The 20,323-nt window shown below is 38.3% G+C and overlaps 2 protein-coding genes across 2 annotated transcripts; both read left to right on the top strand.

The window, feature by feature from the left end:
- The first annotated feature begins 4,103 nt into the window (after positions 1–4,103).
- On the top strand, positions 4,104–9,127 carry tbx6 (T-box transcription factor 6). The gene is made up of 8 exons (XM_059324853.1): positions 4,104–4,173; positions 5,063–5,276; positions 5,386–5,653; positions 5,739–5,882; positions 6,425–6,495; positions 6,584–6,642; positions 6,735–7,014; positions 7,915–9,127. Exons 1-8 carry the CDS (start codon positions 4,104–4,106, stop codon positions 9,125–9,127), a joined length of 2,319 nt encoding a protein of 772 aa, XP_059180836.1.
- A 1,682-nt stretch (positions 9,128–10,809) lies between these two features.
- On the top strand, positions 10,810–20,241 carry prodh2 (proline dehydrogenase 2). Its single transcript, XM_059324497.1, has 11 exons — positions 10,810–10,895; positions 11,088–11,519; positions 13,322–13,512; positions 14,515–14,641; positions 15,923–15,994; positions 16,109–16,189; positions 16,337–16,480; positions 16,618–16,784; positions 16,936–17,046; positions 18,575–18,663; positions 18,828–20,241. Exons 2-11 carry the CDS (start codon positions 11,292–11,294, stop codon positions 19,004–19,006), a joined length of 1,389 nt encoding a protein of 462 aa, XP_059180480.1. The 5' UTR covers positions 10,810–10,895; positions 11,088–11,291; the 3' UTR covers positions 19,007–20,241.
- Positions 20,242–20,323: the final 82 nt, after the last annotated feature.

Genomic DNA, 20,323 nt, shown 5'->3' with positions numbered 1-20,323 from the left:
GTTCATAAATCTCACCACTCCGTCTTCCAGCTGCAGGAGGAAGTCAATCACTACAATGTGTTTTTGGCATAAGATTTATACAGAATTAGTGGCTATCTTTGGTACAAAAATTGCTTTTACTTTGTCACAAACTTTTTTGGGGGCTTTTATATTCAACACCCACAAATACAGAATTAAAATAAGAGTGCTGTCAAACATGTCAGTGCAAATCTGCCTTTGCTGTTCAGTAAGGGTTAAGATCTGGTGACTGTGAAGGCCACAGCGTATGGTTCACATCATTTTTATACTCTTCAAACCATTCAGTGACAACTCGGGCCCACAAGAAACCACTGTATCGTAGACAGTGGTGGAAAAAGTATTCAGATCTCTTACTTAAGTAAAATTACTGATACAACACTGTGAAATTACTCCACTACAAGTAAAAGTCCTGCATTCAAAACTTACTGAAGTAAAAGTACAAAAGTATCAGCATCAAAATGTACTTAAAGTATCAAAAGTAAAAGTACTTTTTATGCAGAATGAACCCACTTGGATTGTTTTATATATTCTAAAAATATAATGGTGGGTTATTATTTTTGATGCATTTATGTACGGACCGCTTTAATTTTCTCAAGGTAGGGCTCATTTTTACTACTTAATATACTCTTATGATGTTCAATTTAAAACATGTTAACATGTTAGCAAACATTTCATATTAATTATGTTTTTATGTTAAATCTTGAACTGTAAAGTAACTAAAACTGGCAGCTAAATATAATGGAGTAAAAAGTACAATATTTGCCTTAAAATGTAGTGAAGTAGAAGTATAAAGTTACATAAAATGGAAATACTCAAGTAAAGTACAAATATCTCAAAATTGTACTTAAGTACAGTACTTGAGTAAATGTACTTAGTTACATTCCACCACTGATCGTAGATAAAATGCTGCTTTCATAAATGGATCAATAATGATAATCACATAATATATTAAGAATATTTACTAGCGCTCAAAAGTTTGGGGTCACTTTGAAAATGTCTGTGCTGTTTTACATGAAAACAAACTGTTTTGAATGAAATTAGTTGAAAAATGAAACGAAAATATAGTAAAGACATTAACAAGGGTAGAAATAATAATTAATCTTTACAAATCTCCAACTTTACATCTAGATACTCAACTAGCCTGAGGAAGGATCATTTATTGCTTTTCAAAAGAGAACAAAACAGTTTTCAGCTGTGCTAACATAATGCTCAGGTGTTTTAATGATCAATCAGCCTTTCAACTCTATAAACATGGATTAACACAATGTGCCACTGGAACACAGGAGTGATGGTTGCTGACAATATATTATAGATGAAATCAGCCACTTCCAGTTCTAATAGTCATTTACCACATTAACAATGTCTTGACTGTATGTCTGTTATTTTAATTTGAAGAAAATGTGCTTTTCTTTAAAAAATAAGGACATTGACCCCAAACTTTTGAGCGCTAGTGTATAAAACAATCTGAGTGGATCCATTCTGCATGAGTGCTTTTAATTTTGATACTTTAAGCACATTTTGATGCTGATACTTTTGCTACTTTTACTGGAGTAAGTTTTGAATATTACATTACATTACATGTCATTTAGCAGACGCTTTTGTCCAAAGCGACTTACAATAAGTGCATTCAACCTGATGGAACTAGACATAGACCATAGGAATCAAGAAAGTACATAACTTCAAGAGCTAACTGTCATCGCTACAGGAGTGCTATATGTTAAAGAAGAAAAGAAGAGAAAAGAAGAAGAAGAAGAGCAATTTTTTATTTTTTTAACATGGGATATTTTTTTTAATACAGGACTTTTACTGGTAATGGAGTCATTTCACAGTGTGGTATTAGTACTTTTACTGAAGTAAAGGACATGAATACTTCTTCCTCCACTGCATGCCGGCACAATTTGTTCACCAAGAAGGCAAATTTACATCTTAATTATAACAAACCACACAAATATAGACCATATTTCAAGCAAACATAACTAACAAAAACATATCATTGTGGCGAAGACCAAAAACATTAAAAATAAATAACAAATACTGCCAGAGATTTTAACCATAACTTGGCTTCTTTGGGAAGTAATAGCTCACACATGGAGAGACACGTGGTGGTTAAACATGTATTAATTTAATTAAATTAAATCTAATTTAAACAGTTCTGGATGACACTTTCAACAACTGAACACCACCAGAACTCAAGAGAAGTTTGGTGAGCAGGCAGGATGTCTAGTTAAACTTAAGTTTAATTAACCGACTGTGTGGTCCACCTTGTGTGTTTAATTGCAGTTTAACTAGACATCCTGTCTGCTCACCAAACTCCTCTTCTAAGACAGCAGGATTCTAAATGGATTCATTAAATAGTTTAACTGTTAAATATCCCAGGAAATGTTTCCCCAGAATCAGCTGTAATACTAAACTCATACCTGAATTCAGACTCCTCATATAAACTTGTAGACACTCATGTTTGTGTTGTGGCCAAATTGCAGCTGTCGGCCAAACTGTCTTCCTCTTTCACCTTCATTCAAGGCCCGACTCCCCGCTGAGAGAGCCTGACAGGCAGACTGCTGAGAGGAAGAAACATGTCATCAAGTCATCAAGCACCCACAGGGGGCCCGCCACTAAACTACTGCATTTATATGGAAGATGCATCCTACACACACATATCAAACATACTGTTAAATACTGTGCTAATGACTGAAACTGAAGTATTTTTAATGGATTCATTAGGGCCAGTTTTATCCTGTCATGCAAAAATATTAAAGCCAAAGTTAAAAAATAAAGTATTTGCAAGAAAAGTTACTTAAAGTATCAAAAGTAAAAGTCAACATTAAATAAGTTATTTCATTTTTGATGCATTAATATATAAGCAACATTTTAAGTTTGTGGGGGAAAGTAACTAAATACAATTACTCAAGCTCTGTAAAGTACAACTTTACTTGAGTATTTTCATTTTCTGCTACTTTATTTACTTTTTACTCCATTACATTTACTGACAGATTATAAAAACAAAGTAGAATCAACTAATAAATGATCTTGTAATATTATAGATTCACAGAAGCATATACAATTATTAAAATTAGCTTTATAAGCGGCAACACTGAAGTTATAAACAAATTCATACTTTTCATCCAATAACATATTAGTTTAAAATGGATCATTCTGCACAATGAGGCCTTTTACTTTTGGAACTTTTTATTATTTTTTTGCACTATATTCCTGCTCATCTTTGCAATTTTTTTTTATTTATCGCACATTTCATTTAATTTCCTGAAAATGTTTAATTTCACATTAATTTCCAACTTCTCTGCAAATGTTTAAATATTGATATTAAGATTTTAATGCTGATACTGGATGCTTGAATTTCCCTCAGGATAAATAAAGTATCTATCTATCTATCTATCTATCTATCTATCTATCTATCTATCTATCTATCTATCTATCTATCTATCTATCTATCTATCTATCTATCTATCTATCTATCTATCTATCTATCTATCTATCTATCTATCTATCTATCTATCTATCTGCTTCAGTAACGTTTTGAATGCAGGTTTTTTTCTTCCACCGGCTTTAGTGAAGTTATAAAAGCACAATATCTCCCTCGTAAATGGAGTAAAAAAATAATTATAACGAACTCAAGAAATGCACAAATAACTAAAAACAGTAATTTAGTTTGTTTGTTTTCCTACCAGACACTAAAGTAAACTCTAGATGTTGCAAATCAGCTCTCTCTATATGACCTGTGTTGTTTGTGTTTGTCGAGCAGGGACAGAAGGGAAGCTGAGGACGTAGTGTGGAGGGACAGGGAGGCAAATGAAGTGTAAAAGAAGCAGCCATTTGGCCTCATGTGTGAAACTCCACACACCTATTTAAGAGAGCAAGTCACCGCTGAGGGCATTTGTAGCGAAGGACAGCAGAGGGATAGGAACGGAAATAACAGAACATTTTGAGAGAAGAGGTCTCCGGTAAAAAAGAAGATTGAGTTTGTACAAAGCAGCAGAGAAAGAGACAACAAGTAGTAGGAGAGTGAAATGTTGTGAAACTTTGCAGCAGGTGAAGAGGACGAGTAAGGACAAAAACAGGCAAGGAAGATGCTGAGTGTGGACATGTACCCCAGTCTGACTCTGGGACCTCAAAGGATTGGAGACTGCTTCTACAGAGGTGAGAGGGAGAGTATGTGTATGTGTGTGTGTGTGTGTGTGTGTGTGTGAGAGAGAGAGAGAGAGAGAGAGAGAGAGAGAGGGAGGAGGAAATGTTATTTACGATTTTTAACTTTTTGTATAAAATTTTGAATGTTTTTACAAGATGTTAAAGGGACAGTTCAGATTTTTTTAAAGGGGGTTGTATGAGGTAATTACCCATAGTCAGTGTATTACCTGCAATAGATGGCAGGCGGCACGCCTCCAGTTTGGAGAAGCAGGCACGATTATCAACTAAACAATGTACTGCAGTAGAAGAGGCAGGAGCAAAATTTAATCGAGCCACCTAAAAATATATATATATATATATATACCAGTGTATGTCATTCTCTGAATATTTTCACCACCTTCCTTACCGTTTGGACAGCCCTGTTTATCTTTAAGCGAGGGGAAATGAAGCTGTTCTATGCTCTCATCAGACCCACCAGGCTCCATTGACAAAAACAGCAATTTTACTTTGCAGGACATGCTATTTGCTGGTCTGCGACTGACTGGATCATTCGGTTTGTTTGTGTTTTTTGGGGTCTTTGATAATGATAATGATAACAATAATAATAATTACAATAATAATAACAACTTAAATTTATATCGTGCCTTGCAAGAAAGCCAAGGATGCCTTTCAACACTATACAATGCAGTAGGCATGACTAAAAGTAAGTTGAATCTGAACTAACCAAAAACACTAAAGTCTGGTGGATTTGACCATACAGCATAAGGTTTTATTTCTTATTTCTGAGCCGTGATTGGTTCATTGGTTTGCACAACTGAAAAGATCTACAGTTACACAATCAACTTTGCTGAATTTCGAGCATTTATTAAAAGATTTTAACCCTGGTTGTGTGTTCCTACAGACCGCCAGGCTCCAGCCCACATGCCGTTGTTCCCTACCGCCTGTGACGTGGCGGCCAAAGCCCTTCCTCCGAGGCTGCTGGCTCCTCCCCCCGTCCCTAATGACCCCACCACCAAAACCCAAAAAGATGAGGTGAAGATGGAGCTGGAGAACGCATCCTTATGGAAACAGTTCAGCTCAGTGACCACAGAGATGATCATCACCAAGAAGGGCAGGTGAGAGAACATAGAGCACTGACCTTTGACCTTCCCTACCAGTCACCTCATGCCCACAACATCTCCAATCCTCCTGTATCTTACAACCATCTGTCCCTCCTTCTCTTAGACGGATGTTTCCCGGGCTGAAGTTAAAGCTCTCAGGCCTGAACCCGTCTCTGCGTTACATCCTGCTGCTGGACATCATCCCGGTGGACAACTCCCGCTATCGCTTCCAAGGCGGCGGCTGGCAGGCCGTTGGCGCGGCAGAGGCGAGGCTCCCGGACCGGGTTTTCATCCACCCAGACTCACCTGCCACAGGTGCTCACTGGCAGAGCCGCACCATCTCGTTTCACTACGCCAAGCTCACTAACAACACACTGGACTCACAGGGACACGTAAGTCCTGATGCAGCACTAAGACAGAACCAAACCGTGTCTTTATGGTGCATTTTGAGTCAATGTCTCCTCTTTTTTTTTGCAGATAATCCTGCACTCGCTGCATCGCTACCAGCCCAGAATTCATGTGATCGAAGCCAGAGACGTGCTGAGGTGGGGCGGAGGGCAGCACTCCTTTGTTTTCCCAGAGACCCAGTTTCTCACAGTCACCGCCTACCAGAACAACAAGGTACCATAATATAATATTGATAATTTAATTATATAAATTAAGAAAGGGACTAATGTTTGTGCACAAAATTACTTTTCACGTCTAGATTAAAGCAACATTGAGGAACTTTTAAGTGGTTATTAAAAACTTTCAATTTAATACTGAAGCCTCTATATGACAAACATAAGCAAACGAGACCATTAGCCATAGATTTTCTTGCCTGGCATGCCGTTTTGTTGGGCATGATGGAGGGAAAGAAGGCATGGAAAAACCAGGTCCAGACATATGTGTGGCAAACTGTCAACCCCAGATGTAGTAAAATGAGAGGTTTTCTAAAGGCAGTCTGGTGCTCACTCGCTTTTATCAACAGGCACTGCCAATCTCAACACAAGATGAAAGGTCCTTATTGCTGCTTTAAGAGAATTGGGCCCTGACCTTATTTCTCTGAACAATAACAGATTGTATTTGTGAGATTCAATGCAAAATTAACAAATTGAGAGCCAAGAACAGAACCAGAGGGAAGGTAAACCAAACGGCAACTTCTTTTTTTTTGTTGCTTTCAGATCACAGAGCTGAAGATCAACTCCAACCCCTTCGCTAAAGGCTTCAGAGAGGACGGCATGAACAGCAAAAAGTAAGTAACATAAACTCACATAAAAACACTTGCACACTGTTGCTTACATATTGTGGAGAATCTGAACTAATGTTTTTCTCCCCTACAGGCAAAGAGATGCAAGACAGAAGCGCAAAATATCTGCCTTGACAGAAACCTTGGATATTGGTAAGTGGAATAAGCAGATTTAAATCACTTTGAATCGAACATTGCCTTGAATGACCTCATCCTCAAACACCACTTCTGTCCGTCTCTCTCAGTGAACTGTGATCCATGCGACTCCACTGAGCTCCTGCCGCAGCCCATCACCACCAGCACAGACCTGCAGGCCCTCGCTCTGGCCTCTCTGCCCCCGCTGCCCGACCCCTCCTGTGGGTTCAGACCAGACGGAGACTCCTATCAGGGCGCTCTGGTCCCCGAGCAGCCGCTAGATCTCGGCCAGGCGTTCATGGCATCGCAGATGTCTGATATCAACATCTCCATGGGGAATGAGATGCAGGGCACACCAGGAAATGATGCAGCAAATACTTTGATTGAAAGGTAGGTGTGCAGAGAAAAGAATGTACTCTTTACTACTTTTTTTGGGATTACATTTTTAGGTTTCAACACTAGATGTTAAATCGAGGATCCAAGCATCTATAATAGCTACTTCTGTTAGAAAGTATAGTTATAAAAAAAACCTGTATTCTTGATTTTCCGCTTCAAATCATTGTGTTCCGTTTTTATTTACTTCTTCCAAAATGTCCCAACTTTTTTTGGAATCAAAGTTGTTTATTATATTATTTGATTATAATTATTGATGCACTAATATGTGAATCATTTTTAAAAAACAAACTTATTTTAATGACTTTGTCTATTGTCGAGAAGTAGAAAGTAGCATAAAATGGAAGTAAAATACTGGTAACTTAAAACTGTACTTCAGTAAAAAAAATAAAATACTTGAGTAAATGTTCTTAGTTACATCCCTACACTGGATGACATATGGCATAAGAAAAATATATATAATTACATGTACTGATATATAAAGTAAAAAATGATTAAATGAATAAAATAAAAACAAAATATAAAGTTCTATGTACTGATATATAGAATAAAATAAATACAATAAAAACAAAATATATAATTATATGTATTAATATATATAAAATAAAAATAAATAAATAAATAAATACAATAAAAACAAAATATATTATTCAATGTACTGATATATAAAATAAAAAAAATAAAAATTACTATAAAAACAAAAAATATATAATTATATGTACTAATATATATTAAGTTAAAGGGGGAAAAAATTAAAATAAATAAATGAATAAATAAATAAATATAATAAAAGTAAACAAATAAAATAAAGAATTTGTTACATGTTTTCTAAATTCAACAGATCAAATGAGCAATAAATCTTTTCGGCCCTAACATATCTGTGTCTCTCCTCCACAGGTCAGACACTCTGGGTGAAGCAGCTTACACCTCCACCTTCCCAGCTGTTCAGGAAAACACCTCCTTCCCCTCAGCTCCTCTCCCGCAGCCCTCTTCCTTCTCCTCCCTGCCCGACTCTTCACACACACCCAATCCTCAGCCTATCGACTACCCCTCCCTTCTCTCAACCTCCCCCAGGCTCTCCTCCTCCTCCTCCACCACCACCACTCCCTCACTGCAGCAGACCTCCTTCACCTTCCCCACTCCTCCTCCCTCTAACTCCTCCTCCCCACAGCCCCTCCTGTCCTCCTCCTCCCCCTCTGCCAACACCTATCACCCCCTCCCAGACACAATCAGCCCACATACACCCTCAGACGCCTCTTTCCCTGCTCCACCTTCCACATGTCAGTCAAACCTGCAGGACCAAATATCCGTTCACTCCCTGCTCGCTGCCCCCAGTGAGCCTCTGCAGGGTGAAGCCATTACCAGCAGAGATAACTCCCCGAATGATCAAAACTCTACATTTATCAATCAAAATCCTGCAAATCCTGCTCCAGTTACCGCTCAGATGCTCCCCAACTACAACCACCCACCAGCTCCCAGCATGCACTGCTCCCTCCCCCCTCATGGCTCCACTTCATCTTTCGCCTTCCCTTCTGTCCCTCCACACGTGCAAAATCTGTCATTTTCTAACCCCAGCTCTGCCCACCATGCCCTACACCTCCCAAACCTCAGCCACCAAGCCCAGGCTCCTTCCCTCGCTGCTGCCTTCCCTCCCTCCTCCTTCACTCACCCGTCCCCCTCCCTCCCTCACCCTTCCTTCCAGCCCTCCTCCTGCTTGGCTGTCTCCTCTTCTTTCCAGCAGCCCGTCCCTTCAGCTCCCTCGATGCCAACAACAGGTCAAAACCTGCCCAACCCTTCCACCTCCTCGTACGCTCCAGTTGAATTAGGCGCCATCCCACAGTTCAACCCTGCTGCCCCCTATCGCCCAGACATGGTACTGCACCACCCGTCTCTTCTCCCTCAGCTGGATCCATCACTCCCCTCCAACCTCCCCTCCTCCACCCCTCCTCCGGCCCTTTACCCCGCCTTCCCGTCCTACCCTCTCCGGCTCTGTCAGGACCCCCACCCATCCCTCTCCATCCCATTCAGGCATCTGTACAGACAACACCAGCACGGACACGCCCACCCACAGGGGTCCTACCTGGATATGAGCACAAGAGCTGTGTTTTAGTGGAACGGAAATGTTTGGCTTCATAGCGCTTTTAGGGGTTTTAGCAATGTGTAGCATTAGTTCAAGTAGCCCAATGAGTGTGTGTGTGTGTGTCTTCCCAAATATAAACTGATTCATGGAATTGATTATAATTTGTAAATAGCTGTTGAACATTTTCTTTTCAAATATCCATTCCAATGTGAAAAATAAAAATAAACTAATGCTCTCGAGACATTGTGATTAAAGTATTTTCCTCTAAAACATTTAAGTGCTAAAAGTGTCTTTAGGGAATAAAAATTATTTGATTTTGGTTTAATATTTGGATTAGCGGTCAAACAAATCACAGCAAAAGTCTTCTATTGTTGGAAATATGTTAATTCTCTGTTTTAGCACGAGGGGGATGAGAAGATTGATGCTAGACTCGCATTTTTATGCAAAATATGAAGATGGCTCCAGGTGATGATTATCTTAGCTAGCCTTGCCATCATTTTGCTCACTTAATTTGTGCAAAATGTGTAAAAAGTATAACAAGTCATTATGTGTATAATTATAAGCAAAGACTGTTTCTTAACTGGTGTTGCACCAAATTATATCATTTTGATGTATAGCACCTACCAAACATGGAGCCTCTATATTAAGGTTTACTCATATTTCCAATTTTGGTTTAGTGAATTGTGTGGTGTGTCAGATTCAGTAATGCAGCATCCTCCATAAAGGCCAGATGGTTGACCAGATATTGATACATGAGGTATAGACTGACCTTAATACAGCAACGCTGCTACTGTATCATGACCAGCAAATATTTTGACACTAAAAATGTATCATGACCAGGGGCATGTTAAATTATCCAAAAGTGTCAGAAACCAAAAAAATCCCAAATAACCATTGTTTATATTTCTTTAATAACTCCATTACTAACCATGACAATGCATATTTAGTGCAATGGTGTTCTGTACCTATCTTTATGTATCATGGTTCAATGAGGATAATTCACTTGGTTTTTCATTAAAAATTTTTAAGTACTTTGGAAAGACCTACATATAAAATACAATGATTTCACATGACATTGAGTTATTGAAAATGTCATTTTACATTTTGAATTTTTTTCTTTGATGGAGTGAGTTGATACATTAACATGAGTCATCTCTTCTATTCAGGGTCAGATTGACCTGAACAGTATCTATGTAATATTCACATGCAAATATGGGAAATGAACTATTTTCATTTTAGATGTTGATTTATTAAGCCAAGCAGAAGAAGTTCCATCCCGAAAAAAATACTTTTAATTATTTTTATTTTTAAACTTTGAAATGGTTCAATTTGATTCACAACATAACAGGAGGGTTAACCGATTGCCATGATTGTCTTGGATTTCCTTTCATGTCTGCAAAAAAACAGTAAAATCCCAAATGCATCACAACAGTCTCATCCACTGTTAAAAGGCAACATTATTGCAGCTTTAATTATTGGTTAAAGAGGTTGAATTCTGCTACTTGACCCACCTAGATTGCACGACTGTCTGAATGCCCGATCATAGCCAAATTAATCCAAAGCTCCAAGAAAAAACCCAACGTGATAAAATGTGTTCATTCATGACAATGTGAGCATTTAATGTCCGATTTGTTGATGTCAGCGTGGTTGTGGGTTGATGCTAAGGGTCAACTTGATGTTTACTTAAGTCACTTATTAACCAGTGAGTAAGTCAAAAGATGATGGATTTTACTCGAAACCCTCAAATCGCACCTGCTGAGCTTTCCAGCATTACCAAGAGTTACTTTTGGGAAGGAGGGTAAGATGTTTCTACTGACTTAGTGCAATTTTATTGTCAAAATCAGATGTGTTTTGGTACTTTTGAAGCAGCCTAATAGACACCTCAAAATGTTTCTCTCTGCTTTTGCTTGTTTGTAAAAACTAGTTTTGCACTCTGTCAGCAGCGTGCAGTAATGCTGTAACCGTGTAAACACTGCTCTCCTTCTGACAGATTCTGACATGAGATGATCAACATGTCTACCTGAGCTAACCCCTCAGGCTCTGATGCCACTCTCACATTATAGATTATTGCATTTCTATCTAACAAACGCACTCTAAATTGCAACATAGGAATATTAAACTCCACAAACCACTGAGACTCCACCTACACGCTCAGTCTGTAACTTACAAACACACACCAACACTTTCTCCAGAGATGATGATGTGCTCTCGTCTGCATCCCTCACTGCCTCACCTCTTGTCGCTGAGGCTGCTGGGTACCGCTGCCACCAGGACGGTGGTCAAGCAGCCGGACATTCTGTCAGCGACTCTGGCCTTCAAGGACCCCAGTGCATTCAGGGTGAAGAGTCTGGGGGAGCTGCTGCGTGCTCTGGGCATCTTCCGCCTCTGCTCCTTCCCAGTGCTGGTCAACAACTCAGGGAAGGTAAATATTATTATTATTATTATTATTAGTAGCAGGGAAAAAGATGTGAGACAAGAAGAGACATCAAGTGTAAAAATAACAGTAATAAATGCAGTTAAATGTCCCCTTTTTTGAGAGAATTGGTTGTTGTGGGAAGTGGATGTTTAGGGGGAGATAGCAGGTCAACAATAAATGCCACATAGAAGTGGTGGACATCATCTGAAATTAACCTGAAGATTAATATGAGATGCAGCTCAGCACTGTGTGTCAAGTTGTTCTGGTCAAAAATATCTAATAAAAATAACTTAATGAATGAATTATTTATTTATTTATTGAAACCTATTGGGGTGTATAAAGGGTCATAACATTGATATGTTGCTTTTTGAAGTTAATTTCCATGTTCAACTATGTCCCATAAGTTGTTGCAGCAATTTTTGGGTTGATACTATTTGTTACATACATTTGGTGGTGAATCATGCAATTTTATTCATACCGAGAATGGATAAAAATGGTCAAAAAACCTTCCAGAATCCATGCTGAGATTGGGTTCAAAAACTTTGGTCATTTTGGAGATTTCTGTATTTTCAGCGATTGGATGACGAGCACTTCTACAAACTGCTGAGAAACCCCTTTACTGTCAATATACCTAGGAAAGCTGCACACCCTCTAAATGCTCTAGGTCTCTATTTGTGGCTGTAAAGTTTCATGAGGCTGTGAATATTCTAGAGGTCACAGCAGCTCATTTTATACGCTGAGGTCGAGACTCAAGAAATGCCCTCACTGCAATGCACTGGCTACTACTGATGACTAACATCATCCCACATGGAGAAAACTGCATGTCTGTAGTAAGGAGACTTTTGGGAACACAGAGAGCCTATTTTCATTGAGATAGCATGACCTCAGAGGTCACATGACTGCTTTGAAAATCGCCAAAATAGCATAACTTTGCGGTGTTTTTTCGTCAACTTCCCAACATAATATCCTGACATGCTTGGGGTCTATAGATTCCTTAGATCTTCTAAAACAGCAGAAAAACTTGCGAGGTTATCACAGTTTTTAACCATCACTCCTCACTTCATTGTCTGAGAGCATTTTCTAGTTAAGTTTCTAGTTGTCATTATGGGTTACCCATGTTCTTTGGGAGTCTGAAACTGATATAAGCAAATAAAAATGAATTTAGTAAGAAAGCATAAGTGCATTATATTTTCTTTATTTGAAAGTCCGGCACCCACAGTGTCTACACAGAACAATAAAGTGTGTCTGATTTTTTTTCTTGGTCAAAAACTAGAATTTCTTCATTAAAATCCTCAAAAATGCATCTACTCCTTCTACCTCACAAATCTATTAATATGCAAATTGCGTGCAAGTATTCCTGCTCAACACAAGATGTCTCTTACTCCACTGCAAGTCCACTCTCAGTGTATGTGCAAGTCTCTATATCACACTTGTATAAGTGTCATGTAGGACCCGGATTTAGTTCTATGCTAGTCAATTGAGTCACCACAGAGAAATGTTCCACTTTCAGCAGATCAAACTGCACATACATCGTTCTTCACAGTGAAGCTCAGACATCCAGCAGGAGGAACAAGAATAAAAAGCCCTTGAATGAAGATACACGAATAGAAATAAAAGAAAAAGCAGCATTTACTAAGCTGAAAACAGTAGAGTAAAAAGTGGCATGGAAAGAAAAGACTCAAGTAAAGACCAAGTAGCTCTAAACTGTAGCTACACTCCACCACTGCTTCTGACTGACCTCCTGAACCTCCACCCTCCTCTCCATCACTCTTCTCCACCTTCTTCTTCTTCTTCTCCTCATCTTGCAGCTTATGTCGGTAGCGCGCGCCCTGCTGGGGAGGAGGGGGTTCTCCCTGCTGCTGCGGCCCACGGTGTACGCTCAGTTCGTGGCCGGAGAGAACGAGCAGGAGATCTCTCAGTCCATGGAGAAGATGAGCCTGCTGGGACTGAGGCCCATGCTGGCCGTACCTATAGAGGAGGACCTGGGAGAGAGCACAGGGTACCAAAAACAGACAAACATGGAGAAAGACAAACAAACAAACAAACAAACAAAAGGAAAAGATTTTAAATTAACATTGTGATTTGATATATATATATACACACACACACACACACACACACATATAAAATATACAATATTTTTATCTAAATTAAAACATTTGGTAACGCTTTATAATAAGGTCCTTAATAACCATTAATTAACAAGTAATAAGGCATTGTTCTCGCTTTAGATTCGGTAGTTGCAAAAAGCATAGTTAAGTTATAGTTAACTTATAATAGATGAGCAATAAAGTATATTTTAATATCAATAAGCAAACTAAATAGGATTAATAAAGGCATGGCAAAGACATAATGGGTGGGTCATGGGTGTTTGTAATGCCATTATTAACACTTATATAAGCTTATAAACACACAATAATGTTAATAAGCATCTTGTAAGGACTTACAAGGGCCTTATTACTTGTTAATTAATGGTTATTACAAGAACCTTAATATAAAGCGTTACCGAACATTTTTATCTGATCATATACACCAATATACAAACATAAATTCCCCCTCATACAGTTACACATTCACAGAAAAATAAGATAAAATAATGTCAATAACCATAATAATAAAAAATAATAATATTAACGGATTATAACTTAACTGAAGCAACTGATTGATTAAATTAACATTTTCAAATAAACTAGTGAATAAGTAGAATAGAATAGTGAAGTAAAATAAACGTCAAAATAATAAAGTAAAATAATAAATAAAATAAAGGCAGGATCCAAACTCTCATGTTACTTGTATAACATTTCCTTTTTTAATCAGTGATGTATGGTTTGTTGGCTAAAAGTCTGGTCATATTGAAGATGGATTATTACTGCAAATTCAGAGCTGATTTGACATATTGCACTTCAGCTCTTCTGGAAACACAAACCTCATGTAGGCTGCTGTTTCACAAGTGAAATGCTCTCTCATTTTGAGTTCTCATTTTAAAAAAAATCATCAACAGAGAGAAGAGATACAATGACAACATGGAGGCTATGCTGGAGTGTGTGCGGATATCCCACAGCAACGCCTGGAGCAAAGACCCCATGATGCAGCTGAAGATCACAGCTCTGATTAACCCGGAGCTGTGTGTAAGAAAACTTCTTCCATCCCCGTTTATACTGTGACCTCAGAAAATGACTCACCAGGACATTTTAAAGTGCACTGCTACTAACAGATTTACTGTAAATTACAAGTTATTGTGCAAAAAATGTCAAGAAGGGCTTTTAATCATTATCCTTTATTTTTATTCAGTATAATTTACAGTATAATTTGAACAAAAATGAGAGCATGTGATATTTATTTTAATTTGTTTTACTTTTTTACATACATAATGTACATAAGTACATAAGTAGTACATAAGTACATAAGTAGTACATAAGTACTAATACAACACTGAAAATACTCCCCTACAAGTAAAAGTGCAAAAGTATCAGCATCAAAATGTATTTATTAATGTATGATTTGTGTTAATGCATTTATATAAGTACTAAATACTGTTAATTCTAACTGCTTAATCTACTGTTACATGCTTTAATCTATAAAATAGCATAATCACTGTAAATTCATCACCTTTTTAATGTTAAATCTTGACCTGAAAAGTAACTAATGCTGGTAGCTAAATATAGTGCAGTAAAAAATACAAAATTTGACTCTAAAATTTAGTGAAGTAGAAGTATAAAGTTAGATAAATGAAAATAAGCGCTTCAAAATTTTACCTAAGTACAGTACTTGAGTAGATGTAATAAGTTACATTCCACCACTGCATGCACCCATACGCATCCATATATATTACTAGACTTGCATTCATATGCGTAACATTTAAATAAAAAAAGTGTTTTGAGTAAATATACACTTTTCATTTCTGCAATTATTTTCCTCAAATTTATTTACTTGAATCTTCAGCAGGCAAAAGTGATTATTTCCATTACAAAAATGTCATAAATGATATCGTACCATTCTCCTATAGATGGAGTGTCCGGCTTAAGTAATTTCCTTGTAATGGCCTTTCTGGCAGCAACATATGGATGCTGAATAAAGTAGTCCAAAAAAGTGACCATGCCACTTAAAGTAACCCAAATATAGTCACTAAAGGAAAGACATATTGAATTAACTTGCAAATGCAAAATATTTTGAGATAGAGGCATTTAATATTAGATTCTGTTTTTGGTACACCAATGACTTTTAAAAACCATTTGGTGAATTCCCAGGGTTTTTTTTAAAGGTCAAACAGAAGATAAATGTAGTTCAGCTATGTGGGAAAAAAAGATAACAAAACACATTTTAGTGTTTGGTGTGTTCACGGCTGTTCCAGTTTTTTTCCAGACTGTTTAGACATCACTCACTTACAAGTCTGTGCTGCTTGTATCAAGGTGAAACTTACAACCCTCATCGCTCAGCAACCCTATGACCTGGATCTCCTGGTCAGAGCCATGGACGGAGAGGTATGCCCACAGTGCAACTTAATAACAGTTTTCCCACCAGTTTATATATACATTTACAGTGTTAAATTAAATATTAACTGACCTTTGACCTTTGCCTCAAACTGCTTCTTTCAGCAAATCAACTTCCCGGGTTTAGATGAAAGTGAAGTTGCACATTTCCTCTGCAGCCTGCAGAGACTCAACAAAATAGCAGAGGTACAGATGTGGAGGAAATAAATCTTGCACTATACTGTTTTTATTTATCTTAGACATTCAAATGATTTTTAAGCTCTAAGACTTCATTATGTTTTAATGTATAAATCTTAATTTTAGAGTTCGCTTGTGCTTTTTTTTTGTCTTTAGGCAAGTGTAAACAAAGTCAGAGTCCTAGTTGATGCAGAGTACACCTACATGAATCCCGCCCTCTCTCTTGTCACCATGGCGATGATGAAGAAGTTTAATAAAGATGGCGCCTGGATTTGGAACACATATCAGTGTTACCTGAAGGCAAATATCTTCTTCTCTCTTTTAATTTTAGTTTTTTAGGAAAGATCAAACCATTTTAATAAGACCGAACACTGTAGTTAATTACACTTTGTATGTATTTTCTTTAAAGGATACATTAACATATTTGTGTCTTTCAGGAGTCCAGGTCTCTCCTGTTAGAAGCTCTGAGCCAGTCCAAGAATGAGGGTTTCTGTCTGGGGGTCAAGCTGGTGCGAGGAGCCTACATGGACAAAGAGAGGAAGCTGGCTGAGAAACAGGGTCTTCTGGACCCCGTGCACAAGAGCTGGGAGGACACCAACGACAGGTGGATAAAACATCCCAAATGCATCTCAGATAACAAGAAAACCGAGTCAAGCACACCACCAAAGCTGATCAGGAGCATTAGTTGTGTCTATTGCATATAGTAAACTTGCTCTCTTTGGAAACTTCTGACAGTGTTTCTTGTGTCTGTGCAGTTATAACGGCTCGATGAGTGTGATGCTGGAAGCCATTTCCCAGAAACCTGAGCGATACAAGATCATAGTCGCCACTCACAACGAGGAGTCCGTGAGACGAGCCGCCCAACGGTTAGACCACATGAAGTTAAAATCACATGGGACTTGGTGTCATAGTCTATATTACGTCTGACCAGGAACATATTAGCTGCAAATATAGGCAGCTTCACCAAATATCACACACTACCGGATGGATAAGACATTTTAAAATCCAGCGCCACGTTAATCCAAAACCTTATTTGTCTACATAGTCGGATTTTACCAATTTATGTCATTTAATGCTGTTCATCAGTGGTTCCCAACCTTTATGTAGTTGTTGTGACTCTTTCAACCAAAAGAATGTCTTCCAGTGGAATCAAAGCTTACTTTTCTCCTTCCAAAAAGGTGTTCGTAATTTTCAGGAAAACCATCTAAAGATAAGACGTGACACGTTAATCAATCGGGCCAGGAAGCAAGAGGGATTCATCACAATGCAAGTTGTATAAAGGATTTTGTTGCTTCAGAGGGAGTGCAAAAAATCTGATACATTACCTCAAGTGATATCACTTAAATCAGTGTCATTTTGGGTTGAAAACGAAAAAAATTGTGGGTTACATAGGCTATAGAATGACCTTACCAGACATCTGCAGTCGGCTCCTTGTCTCTGGTTGAGGCTCCATTAGCCACAATTAGCATAAAGGCTGGGCTTTAAAGCTGTAAAATTTTGCTGCAGAAGTTAATTCCAATGGAATCAACATGATCAGAAGATCCACAGGAGGAGGCAAAATTAATTTCATCATTTCACTTTCACAACTATTAACTTTTGTCAACTTGGTAAACATTTTCTTTGCGTTCCAACACTACCAGGCCATTTAGTATGCCAGAAAGAAATTTAGTTCGTCCCAATACACAGTATGTAAAATGCAGTGTGCCAACACTTCCAGAATGTATACAGCCGGCATGCTTTCCTGACTATTCTTACCCACAATCCTTTGCACAGGATATATATGAGCCAGAGGGTCAAAGTTCAAGGTGCCATGTCCATGTTATGATGAAGTAGAAAGTCCCAATAAAAAGTATGCATATTGTGTGCAATCGTACAAACTTTGTAATGGGAGCTGGAGTATATAGTAAAAGTAAAAATTAAAAGTGTGATTTGGAAAGCAGCTTGTTTTGTCAAAGCAGGAAATGAGCCGCTGCTCCTTTGCGTCGAAAGGAGCCAGCTGAGGTGGTTTGGGCGTCTGGTAAGGATCCTCCCGGCGCCTCCCGTTAGAGGTGTACCGGGCACGTCCAACTGGTAGGAGGCCCCGGGGAAGACCCAGAACACAGCGGAGGGATTATATCTCTCGCCTGGGAACGCCTCGGGGTCCCCCAGGAGGAGCTGGACGTTGTGGTGCCTGGAATGCCCTGCTTATCCTGCTGCCCCCGCGACCCGGCCCCGGATAAGCGGACTGGGAGAGAGAATGGATGGTTGGATTCCACTAAGTGAACCAGGTCCAGAGCTCTGGACCTCAATTTGATTTGTCACGAACCCTTAAATGTATCTTGTGACTACTGTGACTAGCCTGTTGGAATACTGCTCCACTATACAAAATAGCTAGTGTGTATATATCACTTTTAGGATGGAAGAGTTGGGGATAGACAGAGATGGAGGCTCAGTGTGTTTCGGCCAGCTGCTGGGCATGTGTGACCACGTCTCCCTCACACTGGGTGAGCTTCGCCTCAACTGGCTTTCTTTATATGTACATTTTCTGCAAGTCTTTTTCAACAACTGCTTATTGTGACAAACCTTCAGCTGCAGCAGCTCTGACAAACCCAACTACTATGGGCAAGATATCAATGCTAAAACACTCGCTCTCCTCCTCTCCCGCCAGCTAAGGAGGGTTATGCCGTGTACAAGTCAGTCCCGTATGGCACAGTGGATGACACACTCCCCTACCTGGTGCGTCGTGCTCAGGAGAACCGCACCGTACTGCAGGGAATCCGCAAAGAGAGGGACCTGCTGAGGAAAGAGCTCTTCAGGAGAATGGGTCTGAGGAGAGGCAGCCAATAGGCAAGCAGCCCAGAGGAGGAGCAGAGAAGAGGCATCGATGCTCAAACACTGGATAAAGTCATACAAAGGTGCAAAATCAGTAAGTTCTGTATAATAAGGAGGCAATATGCAGGGGTGTCAAACTCAAATACACAATGGGCCAAAATTTAAAACTTGAATAAAATCGCGGGCCAACATTGAACAAATAAACCTTTTAATATATACCCAACATGTTTAGCTTTAACATTAAATATGGAACCAGCAACGCTTATAAACATACAATATATAACTAAATAGTGCAGACATGCAAATTCAAATTTCATATAAAAAACACATCAATGTCATTAATTTATGAAATAAAAATTAAATAAAAATCGTATGCCTCCTTTCTATTTGCATCCTTCTGATTTAAATATCAAAATTAAGTTTTTCAACAGGTTAATATATTTAAAAATAAAATGACAATAATAAATCTAGTATTAGCGGTAAATGCGCCGTATAATACCGGCGGGTCAGCTTTTATAGTACAATAATAATATAATAATTTGATATTGGCTCGCGGGCGAAATAAAATTACACTGCGGGCCAAATTTGGCCCGCGGGCCAGAGTTTGACACCCCTGTAATATAGGAACACATATATTTTAGTTGTTAATTCTACTGTAATACCCAAAGACTTCACATAAAAGCCACGACTCACTGTATGCTCATGAAATATGAATGTAAATTAAGCATTTAATTTGCAATAGATAGTTGTAATTCACTGTCACTGAACTGAATTTTATAGTAAACTATATACATTTAGAGTACCTATTTTCATGTTTGCATGCTAATGAAACGACAGACCTCTGAACTTCTGATAAAACTATTAAAATATTTAAACTGAAAATGCTTTCCTACAATATTAAACAGTGTTTCAAAAAAAAAAAAAAAAAAAAGCTGTTTCTGACAAAATAATTAGTAACAAGAGAATGAAACAGTGACTGATTCTGATGTTTGCTGGTTAGTCTTTGCCCGAGTCTCACTGACCTGATCCGACCTTTTTATCTTGTGGCGGTTGAAGGAATGTCTTTATTTCAAACATGTTGCTAGATAAGTAAAAACCAGATGAAAAAGGTATTTTTCCCACACCTCAACCCATAAGAACCCAGACCCAGTTATCCTTAAAGGATGTGTTCTATAAGTGGACCACATAGAACACATTTCTGATGTGTTTTTTTTATTCTACCCCTAAATGTCAAAGATCAGTGATGTGACATTTATGTTTCTGATATTTCTTATTTTAAAATAGAAAGAAACTAGACACATTTTCTGCTTACAGAGAAACAAATTTACCTTT

Source organism: Centropristis striata, chromosome 21 (assembly GCF_030273125.1).
Source record: "Centropristis striata isolate RG_2023a ecotype Rhode Island chromosome 21, C.striata_1.0, whole genome shotgun sequence".
NCBI classification, from domain to species: Eukaryota; Metazoa; Chordata; class Actinopteri; order Perciformes; family Serranidae; genus Centropristis; species Centropristis striata.
The sequence above is the reverse complement of the archived record's forward strand: the minus strand, read 5'-3'. Positions and strand labels throughout refer to the sequence as shown.

Excerpts from the sequence above, each read along its gene's own strand:
- prodh2 (XM_059324497.1), top strand. The coding sequence starts at position 11,292 with ATGATGATGTGCTCTCGTCTGCATCCCTCACTGCCTCACCTCTTGTCG. Across the intron at positions 14,642-15,922 it reads TGATTAACCCGGAGCTGTGT|GTGAAACTTACAACCCTCAT; the intron begins GTAAGAAAACTT and ends GCTTGTATCAAG. Across the intron at positions 16,190-16,336 it reads GACTCAACAAAATAGCAGAG|GCAAGTGTAAACAAAGTCAG; the intron begins GTACAGATGTGG and ends TTTTGTCTTTAG.
- tbx6 (XM_059324853.1), top strand. The coding sequence starts at position 4,104 with ATGCTGAGTGTGGACATGTACCCCAGTCTGACTCTGGGACCTCAAAGG. Across the intron at positions 4,174-5,062 it reads TGGAGACTGCTTCTACAGAG|ACCGCCAGGCTCCAGCCCAC; the intron begins GTGAGAGGGAGA and ends GTGTTCCTACAG. Across the intron at positions 7,015-7,914 it reads GCAAATACTTTGATTGAAAG|GTCAGACACTCTGGGTGAAG; the intron begins GTAGGTGTGCAG and ends TCTCCTCCACAG.